Source organism: Bos mutus, chromosome 17 (genome assembly GCF_027580195.1).
Source record: "Bos mutus isolate GX-2022 chromosome 17, NWIPB_WYAK_1.1, whole genome shotgun sequence".
Taxonomy (NCBI): Eukaryota; Metazoa; Chordata; class Mammalia; order Artiodactyla; family Bovidae; genus Bos; species Bos mutus.
This window is the reverse complement of record NC_091633.1, coordinates 68,194,990-68,210,751: the sequence shown is the minus strand read 5'-3', so window position 1 is coordinate 68,210,751 and position 15,762 is coordinate 68,194,990. Positions and strand designations below refer to the sequence as shown.

The window sequence follows — 15,762 nt, the reverse complement described above, 5'->3', positions numbered from 1 at the left end:
CTCTCCCCCTCCCCCCGCCCCGCTCCCCGGCAGCCGCCCTGTCACCTCGGCCGTCCTCACCTGAGTGGGCAGCAGGAGTTCCCCTTCCTCCGCCTGCCACAGCTCCACCACGTTCGGCATGGGCTCGATCGCTGCACCAACACCAAAAAACATACCGCGGTTTTAATGCACGGAAAAGAAACGCTTCCTGTTTCCCGATCGTCTCCTCCGTGCACCCGCCTCACCAAAACAAGCCTCCCTTCCCTTCCAGAAGCGGAGGCCACCCGAAGAGCCAGCCGCAGATCGGAACACAATGCACCCGGTGCGAGCCGGCAGCCCCTCGGACTGTGAGGCGACTGCGTGCGGGCTCGCGGGTTCTCGCGCTTGGGAGCAAGGCAGGCCACCCCGCGGAACCCCACGGGACCCCGCGCTCCGCATCCCGCAGCAGCTGCAGCGGGCGAGTGCCGGACGCGGCCCTGGCGGCCGGGCTCCGGGAACAAAGCTGCAGGAAACCGGGCCGCGGCGGGGCCCCAGCGCGCGCCACACAAAGCGGGGGCTGCGCCCGGGGCGCCCGGGGCCCGCGCACAAAGGCTCCGGGGCGCGCGCGGCTAGCGGTCCGCGCCGCGGTCCCCGAGCCCCGCGACTGCCCAGCTTTCGGGTGGCCGGGGGCGCGGGAGCGGACGCCGCGGGGGGCGGAGGGCACCAGCCCGGAATTGCAGGCTCTCCTTCCCCCTTTCCCGTTCCTCCCCTCGCCCTCTTACAGATCTCAGCGGTTCCCCCAAAAGAAAGGGGGGGGGGGGCGGGGTGGAGAGAGGAGCCCGCGGAGCGGCGCCAGGCTGACCTTGTCCCTGAGCCCCTCCCGGGCGGCCGCAGGGCAGGAGAACGTGGAAGACGCCCAGCAGGAGGTTCACGGCCGCGGCGGTGCGGCGGTAGCAGCCAGGCTGCGGGCGTCGGGGCCCCGCCATGCTGCTGCTCGCGCTCCTCTCGGCTGCTCGCCGCGCTCGCCGCCCGCTCGCTGGCGCCCCGGCCGCCTCGCCCGGGCCCGCCCCCGCGCCGCCCGCTCGCCCCGCCCCGCCCCGCGCCGCCGCGCCGCCCCCGCCGCCGCCGCCGCAGCTGCTGCCTGCCCGCCTCGGGCGCGCCGCTCGCTCCGCGCGTGTGCGCCACAGATAGGGAGGGACGGAACGCCGAGGGGCGCGGGGAACGTGGACAATGCGAACGCCGCGGCCGCCGCCCCGCCCCGCGCGGAATGCACGGCCGCGGGCCCGGCTCGAGGCCCCTTGGCGGCCGCCTTCCCCGAGGCGGGGGCTCCGGGCATTTTCCGCGACCGTGACAGGGGCTCTGAGAGCCGGCGGAAGGGATCCCGGGCCACTGTCGCCAGGAACTTTGAGGTGGTTTCTGCTTGGTTTGGGCACGCGGGCCACGATCGCGTTATGACCCACGGGGACGCCGGGTGATGGTGGGTGGTGGGATGAAGAGTCGCCCAGCTGGAGGCTCTGGGCAGGCTATTAGTGGAAATAATGCACTGGTTGTCTGGAAAGGCGAGTGCAGCCACATGGCTACTGCCAGTCTGCAACGAGGGTATCCGGTGGCTGCGAAGTCTGTAATTTAGCATAAAAAGAGCTCCCGCAAGACCCGAGAGGCTGACCTCAGCGCCGCGTGGCGGTGGCGCGCCCGGCACCCTCGGTGGAGACCGTCCAGTTGTGACAGGTGGGGAAGCCTCTTCGGAGAGGATTTACAGTTTCAAAGACCCTGCACACACTCCTCTTCGGATTCCTATTGCAAAATTTAGCCAGCCTCTTCTGAAATCTGGCTGCGGTCTGGGACGTGGTCAGTTGCCTGTCTCTAACATTCCCGCGGAAATATAAGTGATACTCGGAAATGTGTTTTCTGGCTCCATTTTTTGATGCCTAGAACCAAAAAGTACACATAAGATCGGAGATCTCTTTTAAGTTAATGCTATGCCAACGGGATCAACAGCAAAGGTTTATTCAGGAAGCCATCTACACAAGCTGGAAGTATTGGCAGTCTTAAGATATTTTTAGTTAATTTGCTGCTTCCAGAGTAGCTTGTATGAAATTCAGAAAATAAAAGCAATATAAAGAGGGGAAGTGACCGGGGCACACCTGTCTGCTTACATTGATCCTCTGTTTAATTGCTTCTGGTGCCTTAGAGTCTAGACAATGGCAAAGCAGTGGTCGAATAGCAGGACAGATGCGGAGGGAACTAAGTCAATTATGGATCCTCTCTTTCCCAAGGACATAATACAGTACTGTGTACCCAGCCTCACACTGTCTGGGCATAACTCTAAACAAGGTTAAATAGCATAATGGCTTGGCCAGAACTTAACATTTAAGAAGATTAGCATAAACATAAAACGTCCATGTTAAAAATACAAAGCATGTTGCATTATCTACTCTCTGGTATCCTCCCCTCCCTTGCCTTTTTTTCCCACTTGCCTGCCAGCATCTACCTTTCCTTAGCAATAATCTCCAGTCCCAAACCAGCATGTCCCTTTTTTCTCTTCATTTCACTTCTCTAGGTTTGCTTTTGCCCCTTTGGCTCTGAAGGTCTATCTTCTCCTGTGTTAAGGAGGCCTCTTAAGAATACTTGCCTAGTCCACTTAGGTAGTAACTGCACCTTCGAAGTATGTTTTTACATGAAAGTTCCCTCATTGACCTGTTTATTTACAATATGTATTTTTTCTAAGATTTTTTTTGAAGTAAATAATTTTTAAAGCCTTTTTTGAATTTGTTACAGTATTGCTTCTGTTTTATGTTTTCTGGGTTTTGGCCAAGAAGCATGTGGGATCCACCTGACCAGGGATCAAACTTCCACCCTCTACATTGGAAAATGATATCTTAACCACTGGACTGCCAGGCAAGTCCCTACAATGTGTATTTATATGTCTCTGACCATACTACTTAGAAAGAAAAGCAAGCAAACATCGGCAACCTAACAGGTTTTATTAAATAGTTTAATAAACAGTCACAGGCAAAAACTTTTTTTTTTACTAGTTTTTAAACTGTTTTACTTTTTACTGAAACTTTTTCACACCAGCCAATACCATAGAATCAATGAAAATGGCTTAACAGATAGAAGAAAATGGCTATAGACAGTATGTAAATACAGCTCTATTTTGTATTTCTACTGAAGCTTTTTAAAGGTCAGCTTAATTTTTCAAGTTGTGGTCTTGTGGACTTTACAGAGTTGGTAATGCTATTTGACTGTTGTTCAAAAGCCAGAAGTATGTCTGCAGTGCCATGGGGTTGGAGAGGGATACAGGATTACACAGCTGTCTTCTTAGATAAATCTGACCTACTTAGCCTTCTCTGGAGGTATTTTTCATGCTGACTCATGAACAACAGGAAAGTTATGGCCCATTAAGTAGCATCCCTGTTTTGAAGTAAACTTCTTCTCCAGAAAAGACTCCTGTGTCATTCATGCTATATTTCTATTATTCCCCTGTGATAATAGGTATTCTATTAGAGCTAGAAAAACTTTGCTATTAAATAATAGCCTAACTGCCTCATTTTACAGAAGAAACTGAAGCCCAGAAAAGATGAGAAATATCCACATTACAGTGGCAGAGTTATGGAGAAGTATGAAATAATGTTAGCTGAAAAAAATTAATGTAAACATGATTTAACTTGATATGCAAATTATATACAGAAGATCAAAGCATGGAAGGTAAAAAGAGACATTTTACCAGAGTATATCAGTTTTAAATTAGATCTATATGTTTTTTTTTAAACCACGTCTAAGAGCAACTAAATCTACCTTTACTTTAAACATGCAAGATACTGACCATGCTTTTGACTTACTTTACCCTTGTTCTTTTTTTTTTTAACAAGTACAGATGAAAACCAAGCCAGTTTATAAATATGAGTTATATCTCATCATATCCTACAGAAAATTGACAGGGAAGGGTCAAGCCCAAATCATTTATCTCTAATCCAGAGAAGATTCAACACACCAGGTTACAAGGTGGTTGTGAAGATTAAATGAGAGACTGTAGGGTAAGCATCCAGGAGGTGGGCTCACTAAATGCTTGTAGTGGCATTACCATATGCTCACCCTGTGGGGATGTGCCAGCCTTTCATGTATATGGTAAGTTTGATACTGACGTTCAGTTACTTGCATTACCTATTCATTGCCATTCACTGTCATCTCTTATCACTCAGACATGCTGGAAATGGGAATGATTAATGAAAATGTACACGTAACAGCTGTTTTCTAGTTCATTTATTCATTTACATTCATGGCCTCACCCCAGTGGAGACAACAAAACTAAGTCTCCTATCAAATCATCACTGCAGTCACTGCTGGGACACAAGCCTCTTCCTAGCCTGGGAAGAAAAGCACAGAAGGGATGGTTCGTGAGCTTAGCAGAAACCTAGGGATTATGGTCGAGAACTCTTGAGATGCAGCCTGCCCCCATGACTCAAGAGGACCCTTCTCACTCTTTATTCCACTTGAACTCATTGCTGGAATTCTCCAGGCCAGAATACTGGAGTGGATAGCCTTTAGCTTCTCCAGGAGATCTTCCCAACCCAGAGATTGAACCCAGGTCTCCCGCATTGCAGGCAGATTCTTTACCAGCTGAACCTCAAAGGAAGCCCTTATCTCATCTCAGGAAGCATCAATTAAGTATTCACACCTTTTTCCAACTACACATTTTGTTGAATAACTGTCCTTTCCCACTGTTGGAACATCAGGCAATTTGGCAGGAGCAGCAGTAGCCACAGTTAAAAACTCATCTTTTCTGTGTTTTTTAAAAACTCATAAAACCATGCAATAAAAAACATACATTTTTACAGTATAAAAATTAACTGATTAAATTTTATTAGATAGCTTCCAATAAAATTAAAGTAAAAAACTTTAAAGAGAAGCTAGAATGTGATTTACACAGGATGCCTTGAGTGTGGTCCTGCTACATGTTTAGTTATGATTAAATGAATGAGAAATGAATAAAAAAAGTAGTCACCTTCCCAGCCTCCTTTGCAACTTGGCATGGCTATTTGGCCAATTTCTGGTCAATGTGATGTAAGCAGACTTCTACTGGCATGGCTTCAAGAAAAGTTATCGTTTTCCTGATGAAGAGGAACAGACTCAGCTAGTACAAGAGTTTTGCTCCGTGTTCTTCTTCCTGCTGGAATATAGGTACAGTGCCCTGAGGTTTGGCAGCCTTCAGATAAGCCTGAGGAAGCAAACCCCTGCTGAGGATGGTGCATTGGAAAGGTGAAGTGTTGATCCTAGAGGATTTCTAGAATTGCTGGATTGTCTACCTTTCAACATCTTGTTTGTAAGCAGAAATAACCCCTTCTTATTGTAGTCAAGTTTTCTGTTACTTCCAGTCAAAAACAATCCCAAGTGAAGGAAAGAAAAAATCAATACAAAAAGGGAAGTGAACCATAATCATTTACAAGAACCAGTCTCAAAGATATTAACAGAATGCTCATAAAACAAGAGGAAACAGTAAAGTAATACTTGGTTTGTTTTACAAGTGCAAATTAAAAGAACTATCATATCATTTTATAGCAACTAAATTAGCAAAATAAATGAAAGCAACAAAAATAAATACTGATTGATAGCTGCAGAGGAACAGTGTTTATTACTTAGTAAACTAGTTTATTCTCCAGAGAGGAGCCTGTCCCCCCAGGGCCGTCCCTGTAAGTCTGTGGGAACCACACACCCAGCCCCCGTGATAGACAGCTCTATACCGTCCAGGAAGTTGTCCTCACCTCTTCAATCTACTTTGCAGCCATTACCTCCTAAGCCCAACCTTTGAAAGTAAGAGGACTCAGGTCTTGGTCCTGTATTCTTTCTCTCTCTCTAGATCCAGCCCTGTGCCTTTAATTATTATTTATAAGCTAAAAGTCTCAAGTTTAGAATTTTAGCCTAAACCTAAGGTTCCACACTTACATATCCAACTGCCTCTTGCCATATCCATTTGAATGGCTAATAAGTGTCTCAAACTGAACATGTCCAAACTCTTGATTGCATCCATCCAAACCTGTTATATCCCTACTCTTCTTAACCTCCCGCCCATGGCAGTGCCATCTACCTGTGCATGTGTGCCTGACTATTTGTGACCCCATAGACTGTAGCCCGCCAGGCTCCTCTGTCCGCAGGATTTCCCAGGTAAGAGTACTGGAGTAGGTTGCCATTTCCTCCTCCAGGGGATCTTCCTGACCCAGGGATCAAGTCTGAGTCTCCTGTATCTCCTGCATTGTAGGCAGATTTTTTTACCCGCTGAGCCATCAGGGAAGCCATCTACCCAGTTGCTGAAACCAAAAGTCAAGGAGTCATTTTTTTTAATTGGTCTTTTTTTAAATTATATAGTTGCTTTACAGTGTTGTGTTGGTCTCTGCTGTATAACAAAGGGAATCAGCTATATGCATATGTATATCCCCTCCCTCCTGGGCTTCTCTCCCACTCCACCGGCCCTGTCTTCCCACCCCTCTAGGTCATCAGTGAGCATTGAGCTGAGCTCCCTGTGCTATACAGCAGGTTCTTACCCGCTATCTGTGTTACACATGGGAGCGTGTATATGCAATCCTAATCTCCCAATTCATTCCACACGCCCTTCTCCCACTGCGTCCACATATCCATTCTCTATGCATCTCTACTCCTGCCCTGCAAGTAGGTTCATCGCTACCGTTTTTCTCGATTTCATATGTGTGTTAATATGCGATATTTGTTTTTCTCTTTCTGATTTATTTCACTCCATATGCAGACTCTAGGTCCATCCATGTCTCTACAAATGACCCAGATTCGTTCCTCTTTATGGCTGTAATATGCCAGGTGAAAGTGAAAGTTGCTCAGTTGTGTCGGACTCTTTGCAACCTCATGGACGGTATGCAAGGAGTCTATTTAATTCCACTTTCCTTTATAGCCTCTAACTCTCTGACCAAGTCCTGAGGCACTCCCCTCTCCTTTATTCCTCAGCCACTAGCCCGACCTCTGAATCTTGGGACGTCAGCACCCCGTCGCTCATGGAGACACCCGAGGTTACCTTCTACTGGTCCCTCTGCTTCCACGCTCATCACATATCTTGGCTGGACTGTGGCCAAAATGATCTTTGTAACATAGATTTCATATCATCTATAAAACCCTTTGGTGGTTTCCCATATAATTAGGATAAAATCTAAACTCCTGTCCTCATCCTGCAAGGAACCGATCAGTCTGGCGTTGCCTGCCTTTCTGGCCTCATCTTCCACAGGCTTCCCCTTGATAACTGCTCTTCAGCCCGGGGACTGTGTGTCCCCCAAGCTCACCAGGCTTGATCCCCATCCCAGGGCCTTTGTACTTGCTGTGTTCTCTTCTCAGAAATCCCTCTGTCCTTACAAGCACACGTCTGGCTCCTCCTCATCACAGACACAGGGCTGCTGCTGTGCATGCTCATGTCTGTGGAGCCCGGGGACTGGACTCCAGCTCAAACGCACCAAGCCAGGCCCTGGCTCCAGGGTTCCTGCAGTGAGAGGAGCTGCCTTCTGATTCCGCAGGGGCACTTACAGCCCGAACCACAGACCCAGGACACTGCGTGCTTCCATCCTCCGGGAAGAGGCAGCTTTTTCTAATCAAAATATTCTTTTTTTTATTGACGTATAGTTGATTTACAATGTTGTGTTCATTTCTGCTGTACATCAAAGTGACTCAGATACATATATGTGTATATATAAACTCCCTTTTTCATATTCTTTCCCATGATGGTTTATCACAGGATATTGAATGTAGTTCCTATGCTGGATAGTAGGACTTTGTTGTTTATCCATCCTATATATAACAGTTTGCCTCTGCTAATCCCAAACTCCCACTCCATCCTTCCCTCACCAGCCCTTTGGCAAAGCCAGTCTATTCCGTGTGTCTGTAAGTCTGTCTCTGTTTCGTACTTGAGTTCATTTGCGTCACGTGGCTCAGATGATAAAGAATCCACCCACAATGCAGGAGACCCAGGTTGTACCCCTGGGTCAGGAAGATCCCCTGGAGAAGGGAGTGGCTACCCACTCCAGTACTCTTGCCTGGAGAATTCATGGACAGAGGAGCCTGGCGGGCTACAGTCCATGTGTCCGCCGAGAGTCTGACTCGACTGAGCAACTAACACTTTCACTTTGGATCCCACGTATAAGTGATAACATAATGTATTTGTCTTCCTCTGTCTGATAATCTCTAGGTATATCCATGTTGCTGCAAATGGCATTCTTTCATTCTTTTTCATTGCTATGTATTATTCCATCGTATGTATGTACCACATCTTTATCCATTCATTTGTCGGTGGACATTTAGTTTGTCTCCATGTCTTGGCTATTGTGAATAGTTCTGCTATGAATATAGGGGTACGTGTATCTTTTTTTATTATAGTTTTGTCTGCATCTATGCCCAGGAGTGGGGTGGCTGGATCATATATCAACTCTATCTTTAGTTTTCTGAGGAACCTCCGTACTGTTTTCCACAGTGGCCACCAATGTAGGAGGGTTCTGTTTTTGCACACCCTCTCCAGCACAAAATATTATTTCTTACGTCTAAAGAGAGAGGAGGGGCTTCCCTGATGGTCCAGTGGTTAAGAATCAACCTTGCAAGGCAAGGGACGCGGGTTCAATCGCTGGTCTAGGAAGATCCCACATGCCGCCAGGCAGCTGAGCCTGTGAGTGACAACTACAGAACTCACATGCTGCAACTACGGAAGCCCGTGAGCCTCGAGTCCACACTCCCCAGCAAGAGAAGCCACCACAGTGAGAAGCCTGTGCATTGAAACGAGAGGGTGGCCCCCACTCACTGCAGCTGGGGAAAACCCACACGCAGCAGCAAAGACCCAGCATGGCCAAAAAGTAAGTAAATCTTTGAAAAATACAAAAGAGAAGCGAGAACTGTCACTGGGCACTCACTTTATATGCAGCTCTTACATAAACCTTGCAAAAATGAGGTGGGATTAGCCTTATTGTCCTTATTTCACTTGCTACAAACCGAAACTGACTGTGAACTGTTGCTCTGGAGTTAAAGTTGGACTCCAGCTCTACTGCGTCATACAGTCTCCAAAGATAAAGGAGAACTCACTTGGAAACTTCCATTCCACCACCACCCCGCCCCCCGCCCGTGTTTTAATTCTACTTATTTTAGGATGCTTGTAGGAAGGTTTAGAAAAGTCTATGAAGGCCCAGCTATAGTCACTAAGAATGAGTTACTATTGCATGTATAGCTACAAAACATACCCCATCTATGCACCTGCCAGGTGACAAATTAAGGTCAAGATGAAATTCAGTAAAAATCTCTCATTTTTCTTTGGAGCCACAACACTTTTGGACTTACCGATCTTGTCCCTTTACTGACCTTTGTACATACTAGCTTACAGTCTATTTGAGAAGGTTATTTGTGTAAACCTCTAAAATAGTGACTGCGTTAACTTATTTGTTTATACATGCTATTAAAATGTTCTACTTGGGAACTCAAAATGTAGAACAAAGAATAGAATTTATTTTTCTCTTCCTTTCTTATTTGTTATTGGAAAAGATAGAGATTTCATTTAAAAGGTTGGCAAGAATTCCAATTCTCAGTAGTGGCATTGCTGGGTCGTATGGCAGTTCTATTTCCAGTTTCTTAAGGAATCTCCACACTGTTCTCCATAGTGGCTGTACTAGTTTGCATTCCCACCAACAGTGTAAGAGGGTTCCCTTTTCTCCACACCCTCACCAGCATTTATTGCTTGTAGACTTTTGGATAGCAGCCATTCTGACTGGCGTGAAATGGTACCTTATTGTGGTTTTGATTTTCATTTCTCTGACAATAAGTGATGTTGAACATCTTTTCATGTGTTTGTTAGCCATCTGTATGTCTTCTTTGGAGAAATGTCTGTTTATTTTTTATTTTTATTTTTTTTAAGGATAACAGTATTATTTATTCAAAGACATGTACAGTAAATAAATCCATGTTCTTTCGGTATTATTGGCTCAGTTCAGTTCAGTCACTCAGTCGTGTCCGACTCTTTGCAACCCCATGAACTGCAGCACGCCAGGCCTCCCCGTCCATCACCAGCTACCGGAATTCACTCAGACTCACGTCCATCGAGTCAGCGACGCCATCCATCCACCCCACCCCCCGTCATCCCCTTCTCCCCCTCCCCTCAATCCCTCCCAGCATCAGAGTCCTTTCCAATGAGTCAACTCTTCGCATGAGGTCGCCAAAGTACCAGAGCTTCAGCTTCAGCATCATTCCTTCCAAAGAACACCCAGGGCTGGTCTCCTCTAGAATGGACTGGCTGGATCTCCCCGCAGTCCAAGGGACTCTCAAGAGTCTTCTCCAGCCCCACAGTTCAAAAGCATCAACTCTTCAGCACCCAGGTCTCTTCACAGTCCAACTCCCACATCCACACATGACTACTGGAAAAACCATAGCCTTGACCAGACGGACCTTTGCTGGCAAAGCAATGTCTGTGCTCTTCAACACGCTATCTAGGTTGGCCAAAACTCCTCCTGCAGGGAGCAAGTGTCTTTTAATTTCATGGCTGCAACCACCATCCACAGCGATCCCGGAGCCCCAAAAAACAAAGTCTGACACTGTTTCCACTGTTTCCCCACCCACTTCCCATGAAGTGATGGGACCAGATGCCATGATCTTCATTTTCCGAACGCTGAGCCTCAAGCCAACTCTTTCACTCTCCTCCCTCACCTTGCTCAAGAGAAATGTCTGTTTAGTTCTTTGGCCCATTTTTTGATTGGGTCGTTTATTTTTCTGGCATTGAGCTACAGGAGTTGCTTGTATATTTTTGAGATTAGTTCTTTGTCAGTTGCTTCATTTGCTATTATTTTCTCCCATTCTGAAGGCTGTCTTTTCACCTTGCTTATAGTTTCATCACAACACTGTTTGCAATAGCCAGGACATGGAAGCAACCTAGATGTCCATCAGCAGATGAATGGATAAGAAAACTGTGGTACATATACACAATGGAGTATTACTCAGCCATTAAAAAGAATACATTTGAATCAGTCCTAATGAGGTGGATGAAACTTGAGCCTATTATACAGAGTGAAGTAAGCCAGAAAGAAAAACACCAATACAGTATACTAACGCATATATATGGAATTTAGAAAGATGGTAATGATAACTCTGTATGCGAGACAGCAAAAGAGACACAGATGTATAGAACAATCTTTTGGACTCTGTGGGAGAGGGAGAGGGTGGGACAATTTGGTAGAATGGCATTGAGACATGTATAATATCATATATGAAATGAATCGCCAGTCCAGGTTCGATGCAGGATACAGGATGCTTGGGGCTGGTGCACTGGGATGACCCAGAGGGATGGTATGGGGAGGGAGGGGGAAGGGGGGTTCAGGATGGGGAACACGTGTACACCCATGGCGGATTCATGTTGATGTATGGCAAAACCAATACAATATTGTAAAATTAAAAAAAAAAAAAGAATTCCAATTCTGTAAATTGAGTCAATTTCTTAGAAGATGATCTTGGAAAAACTATTTTTTTAAGGTCTGACTTAAGCTGTAATAAAACCAGGCCCAGCCTTCATCTGGGAAGCAGAAATAGTACTTTTTCAGCTCCATTTAACAGTCTGAAGTGATTCCATTATAATTCAGCTTCCTCTTCTAGAAATAATGATGACCTTCATACGGTGCTTATGCTAAGCCCTATCCTAAAAGTGTTGCTTGTACTAAGTCACTTAATCCTGCCATCAATCCTGTGGGGTATAGGTACTATTGTTGTCCCTATTTTACCGATGGAAAAATTGAGGCACAGATAGGCGAGGGGGAACTAACAAAGAACTGACTCGTTGGAAAAGACTCTGATGCTGGGAAAGATTGAAGGCAGGAGGAGAAGGGGACGACAGAGGATGAGATGGTTGGATGGCATCACCGACTCGATGGACATGAGTTTGAGCAAACTCCGGTAGTTGGTGATGGACAGGGAGGCCTGGCGTGCTGCAGTCCGTGGGGTGAACTGAGTGACTGAACTCACCTCAACTCAACTAGCCCAAGGTCACAAAGCAATAAGGTGCAAACCTAGGCTGATTTGGAAACCACATTTTTCACCATCAGAGAAAAACCACCTTTATCCTCATGTGAATGGGAAGTGAAGGAATGGTAATCATTAGAAATGTATGCAAAGCACACAGGAATTGGAAACACTGATTAAAGGCCATAATGGCACTAAGAAGACTAACAATTGTCTTTGAGAGGATGTTGATACTGTGCAACCAATTTCTGGATGTTGAATGTGTCATTGTTCCAGAAAGAATGGCATGCTTAGTGTTGAAAATGGATCTGTCTATGTGAGGTAATCTTGATATAGGATATGAAATAAGCCATATGAACCTATGTTGCTATAGGAACTCCCTGAACTAATGCCATGAGTTCCTTAACTAGATAGCATCCTAATAGTAGCATTTCAGCAACACTTAGCTGACTTACCCATCTAAACAATCTAACTGCAATTCATGACCTTGAACAAGGCACTTCAGATCGCTGAGCTTTTTTTTCTTGACTTTAAGTGAAGCCATAAAATATGACCTCTAATGTCCTTTACATGTTATGTAAAGAATGTTGAATGATTTTCTGTCCAGACTTGATGACTTGAGAGCAGGAAGCCTGCTTTTTTTTTTTTTTTTTTTTTCATTTCTTACTATTCCAAAATCCACTGAGTAAAGCAGCTTCACAGCTTCCTGAATCTGCGTGCTTTCAGATTACAATCATGTTAAGTTTGGCACATCAAATTCAAATAAAAAACTGCCAGGTCAGCAGCAGGGAGCCAGATGTTATGGTTCTGAGATAAGGGGGACTCTTCTTTCTGCAGCTTCAGACCTGGACTTCCAGGCTCGGGCCACTGGCTAAGAGCACAGCCAGCAGAGTCCAGGGTCCTAGCTGGGGAGTCCAGGCCAGTTACCTTGCTTCTCTGCACCTCAGTTTCTCACCTGTAAAATGGAGATAATCGTCTACCTCGTAAGTTGCAGCAGAAAACTGAGCTCCTATATATAAGCCTGTAGAAGAGCGCCTGGCACATGTTGGTTGGTTGTTATTTCCTGTATTAAGAAAAAACGGGAGCTTGAAGGAGGTCAGGTGGAAGCGTGGGTAGGATCACAGCAGGAGAGTTGCTCAGGGGATGGCCTTGAAGATGCTTCTACCAGTCACCGTTAGTGCCAGTGTGAACCGAGTGCCCTCAGGTTGTGAAAGGGCCCCACTTCAGTTATTTTATTGTGACTTGTGTTTCAATTCCCAGGTGCCCAAGCCAATATAGGACTTCCTTATTTTTCCTTCAACTGCAAAGTAAAACTACCCACCCACTGGAAAAGGAACGTCTCCGTTAAGATCTGATCTGGATTATCGAACCGTTCCCGCTCAGGGTGCACAAGGACTCCACATCCTGCTAAACCCAGAGCTCCCACACCCCTCCCTAGGGAAAGGAACTGCAGACACGCAACCAGGGAGAGTCTTTACTGCGCACAAAATCAGTTCCCTGCACCTGGCCATTCTAGGGATCCCCTGACCGCCAGCAGCTCGGGAAAGCAAGCCCTAGAAACCAAGCAGCAGGCAGACAAAAGACAGGGAACACAACCTTGAGTAAGCCTGCCGCCAACAACAGCTTGGAGTGAGAGCAGGAGCATCCCGAACTGGGGTTCAGCTCTTCCAGCGCAGCGAGAGGCCAAGGGCAGAATCACGCACAGCGGCGGGTGAGCCTTGCACAGTGGCTGCGGCGCCTACAGCTGAAGGGCTGGAGGGAGAGCCTCCAACATCAGCCAGCAGCTCTTCCGAGGCATCTGGATTCTCAGAAAGTGGTGAGAAGCGCAAGATGCAGGAGAAAGCTCGGTAAACAGGCTGTGCCCCTGACCCTTCCCCCACCCTATTTCCTCTGTGAGCTCTTTAAACTGGTGGTGGTGGGGGTTCATGCCTAAGTCATGTCCGACTCTTTGCGACCCCATGGACTGTAGCCTGCCAGGCTTCTCTGTCCATAGGATTCTCCAGGCAAGAATACTGGAGTGGGTAGCCATTCCCTTCTCTAGGGGATCTTCCCAACCCAGGAATCCAACCTAGGTCTCCTGCATTGCAGGCAGATTCTTTATCAACCAAGCCATAAACCAGAGCTGTGGGTAAAGGACCTGGAGAGTAGAAGGTTGGTGAATTTGTTAAGAGACTTTGGCAGTCACCGGTGAGGAGAGAAGACTCTAGACCAGAGTGGTAATGGCAATTTTGGCTAAACAGCCATCAAGAGTTTCTCCCTGCCAGCGTGTAGGCAAATTCTTCTGAGTCGGCCTGATAAATTTGAAAATGTGACCCACTCCCACTCCACTTGGAAGTTACTTTTGCTCTACGTTAAATTATTATTTTGCTCTACATTTCAGTCTTGACATTTTTTTATTGACAGGTCAGCCTCACTTAGAATTGAAATAAGTTCCCAGTGGCATTTCATGATGGTTAAATGAATGACAACAGCAAAGCAAATTATTATAAAACCCAGTGTTGGGAGGAATTCAAAGAAGCCCACTCTAAACAGTGCCAAGGGTAGGACAAACGGATACTTCTTGAGGGTAACCTGAATACAGAACAAGAGCTGTGAAAATGACCATACCATTTGACATAGTAATATTCTTGGAAGTTTGTTTTGAGGAAATAATTTTAAATGAAAGATATTTATGGCCATGTTCCTTGTAAATAGCTCCAAATTGGAAATACCCAAAATAAATCCACTAACTCGGAAATGGCAAAGATAACTATGATAGATTCTGTGAAAAGCTACTCAGAACAATGACAATATGTAAAAGATTTTTACAAAGAAAAAAAGTGCACTGTGTAGTTGGAGCAAAAGGGACTTGTGGCAACAAAGCCGGGAGAGGGTAGAGAATGGTGTTTCATTTGGGCAGAACCTGGGGCTTGTGAAAGGGGAAGGGACATGCAACTCCACTTGGAAGGCTGTGAGTGCCAGGATCAACAACGACGAGGCGTGTGGATTTAAACACAAACCACGGGACTTCTCTGGTGGCCCAGTGGGTAAGACTCCATGTTCCCAATGCAGGGGCCCGGGCTCTATCCCTGGTCAGGGAACTAGATCCCACACACTGCAACTAAGAGTTCATATGCCTCAGCTGAGACCCAGCATGGCCAAATAAATAAATAAATGTTTAAAAAACAAACAGAAACCAAGACCTGAAAACTCAGGAGGTCGTGATGTGAAGTGAAATTCTCCCAGTCGTGTCTGACTCTCTGCGACCCCATGGATTATACAGTCCATGGAATTCTCCAGGCCAGAATACTGGAGTGGATAGCCTTTCACATCTCCAGGGAATCTTCCCAACCCAGGGATCAAACCCAGGTCTCCCATATTGCAGGTGGATTCTTTACCGGCTGAGCCACAAGAGAAGTCCAAGAATAAGGAGTGGGTAGCCTATCCCTTCTCCAGTGGATCTTCCCGACCCAGGACTTGAACCGGGGTGTCTTGCACTGCAGGCAGATTCTTTACCAACTGAGCCATCAAGGAAGCCCAGGAGGTCATAGTCATAAACAATCGGAAGACTGCAGAAGAGGAGGTGGTGAGGAGTGCGGTTGATCACCTCAGTGGGCATGGGCTCAGTGGCCAGTTCTCTCTCTGCCCCTCCAGTGAGTGACTAACAAAAAGCAGCCCTGAGGCCGGAAGCCAGTGTGCAGGTCAGTGGCTTAGAGCAGGCAGGACTCTGAACAGGAAATGGCTAAGACAGCCTTTCTAGCTGTCAAAGGAAGTTGACGTAATGAAGACAGGGCTCTGGGAAGATGTTGCTCAAGTATTAAGACCTAACACTTCAGATCA

At 46.6% G+C, this 15,762-nt stretch overlaps 1 protein-coding gene across 1 annotated transcript in view; it reads right to left on the bottom strand.

Annotated features, from left to right (window-relative positions):
- The window catches only part of TMEM131L (transmembrane 131 like), a 173,321-nt gene extending 172,307 nt beyond the window's left edge, over nt 1-1,014 (bottom strand). Inside the window, 2 exon segments of the mRNA XM_070386671.1 lie at nt 61-131; nt 821-1,014. Of these exon segments, the coding sequence (XP_070242772.1) occupies nt 61-131; nt 821-944 (195 nt within the window). The 5' untranslated portion in view covers nt 945-1,014.
- Nucleotides 1,015-15,762: the final 14,748 nt, after the last annotated feature.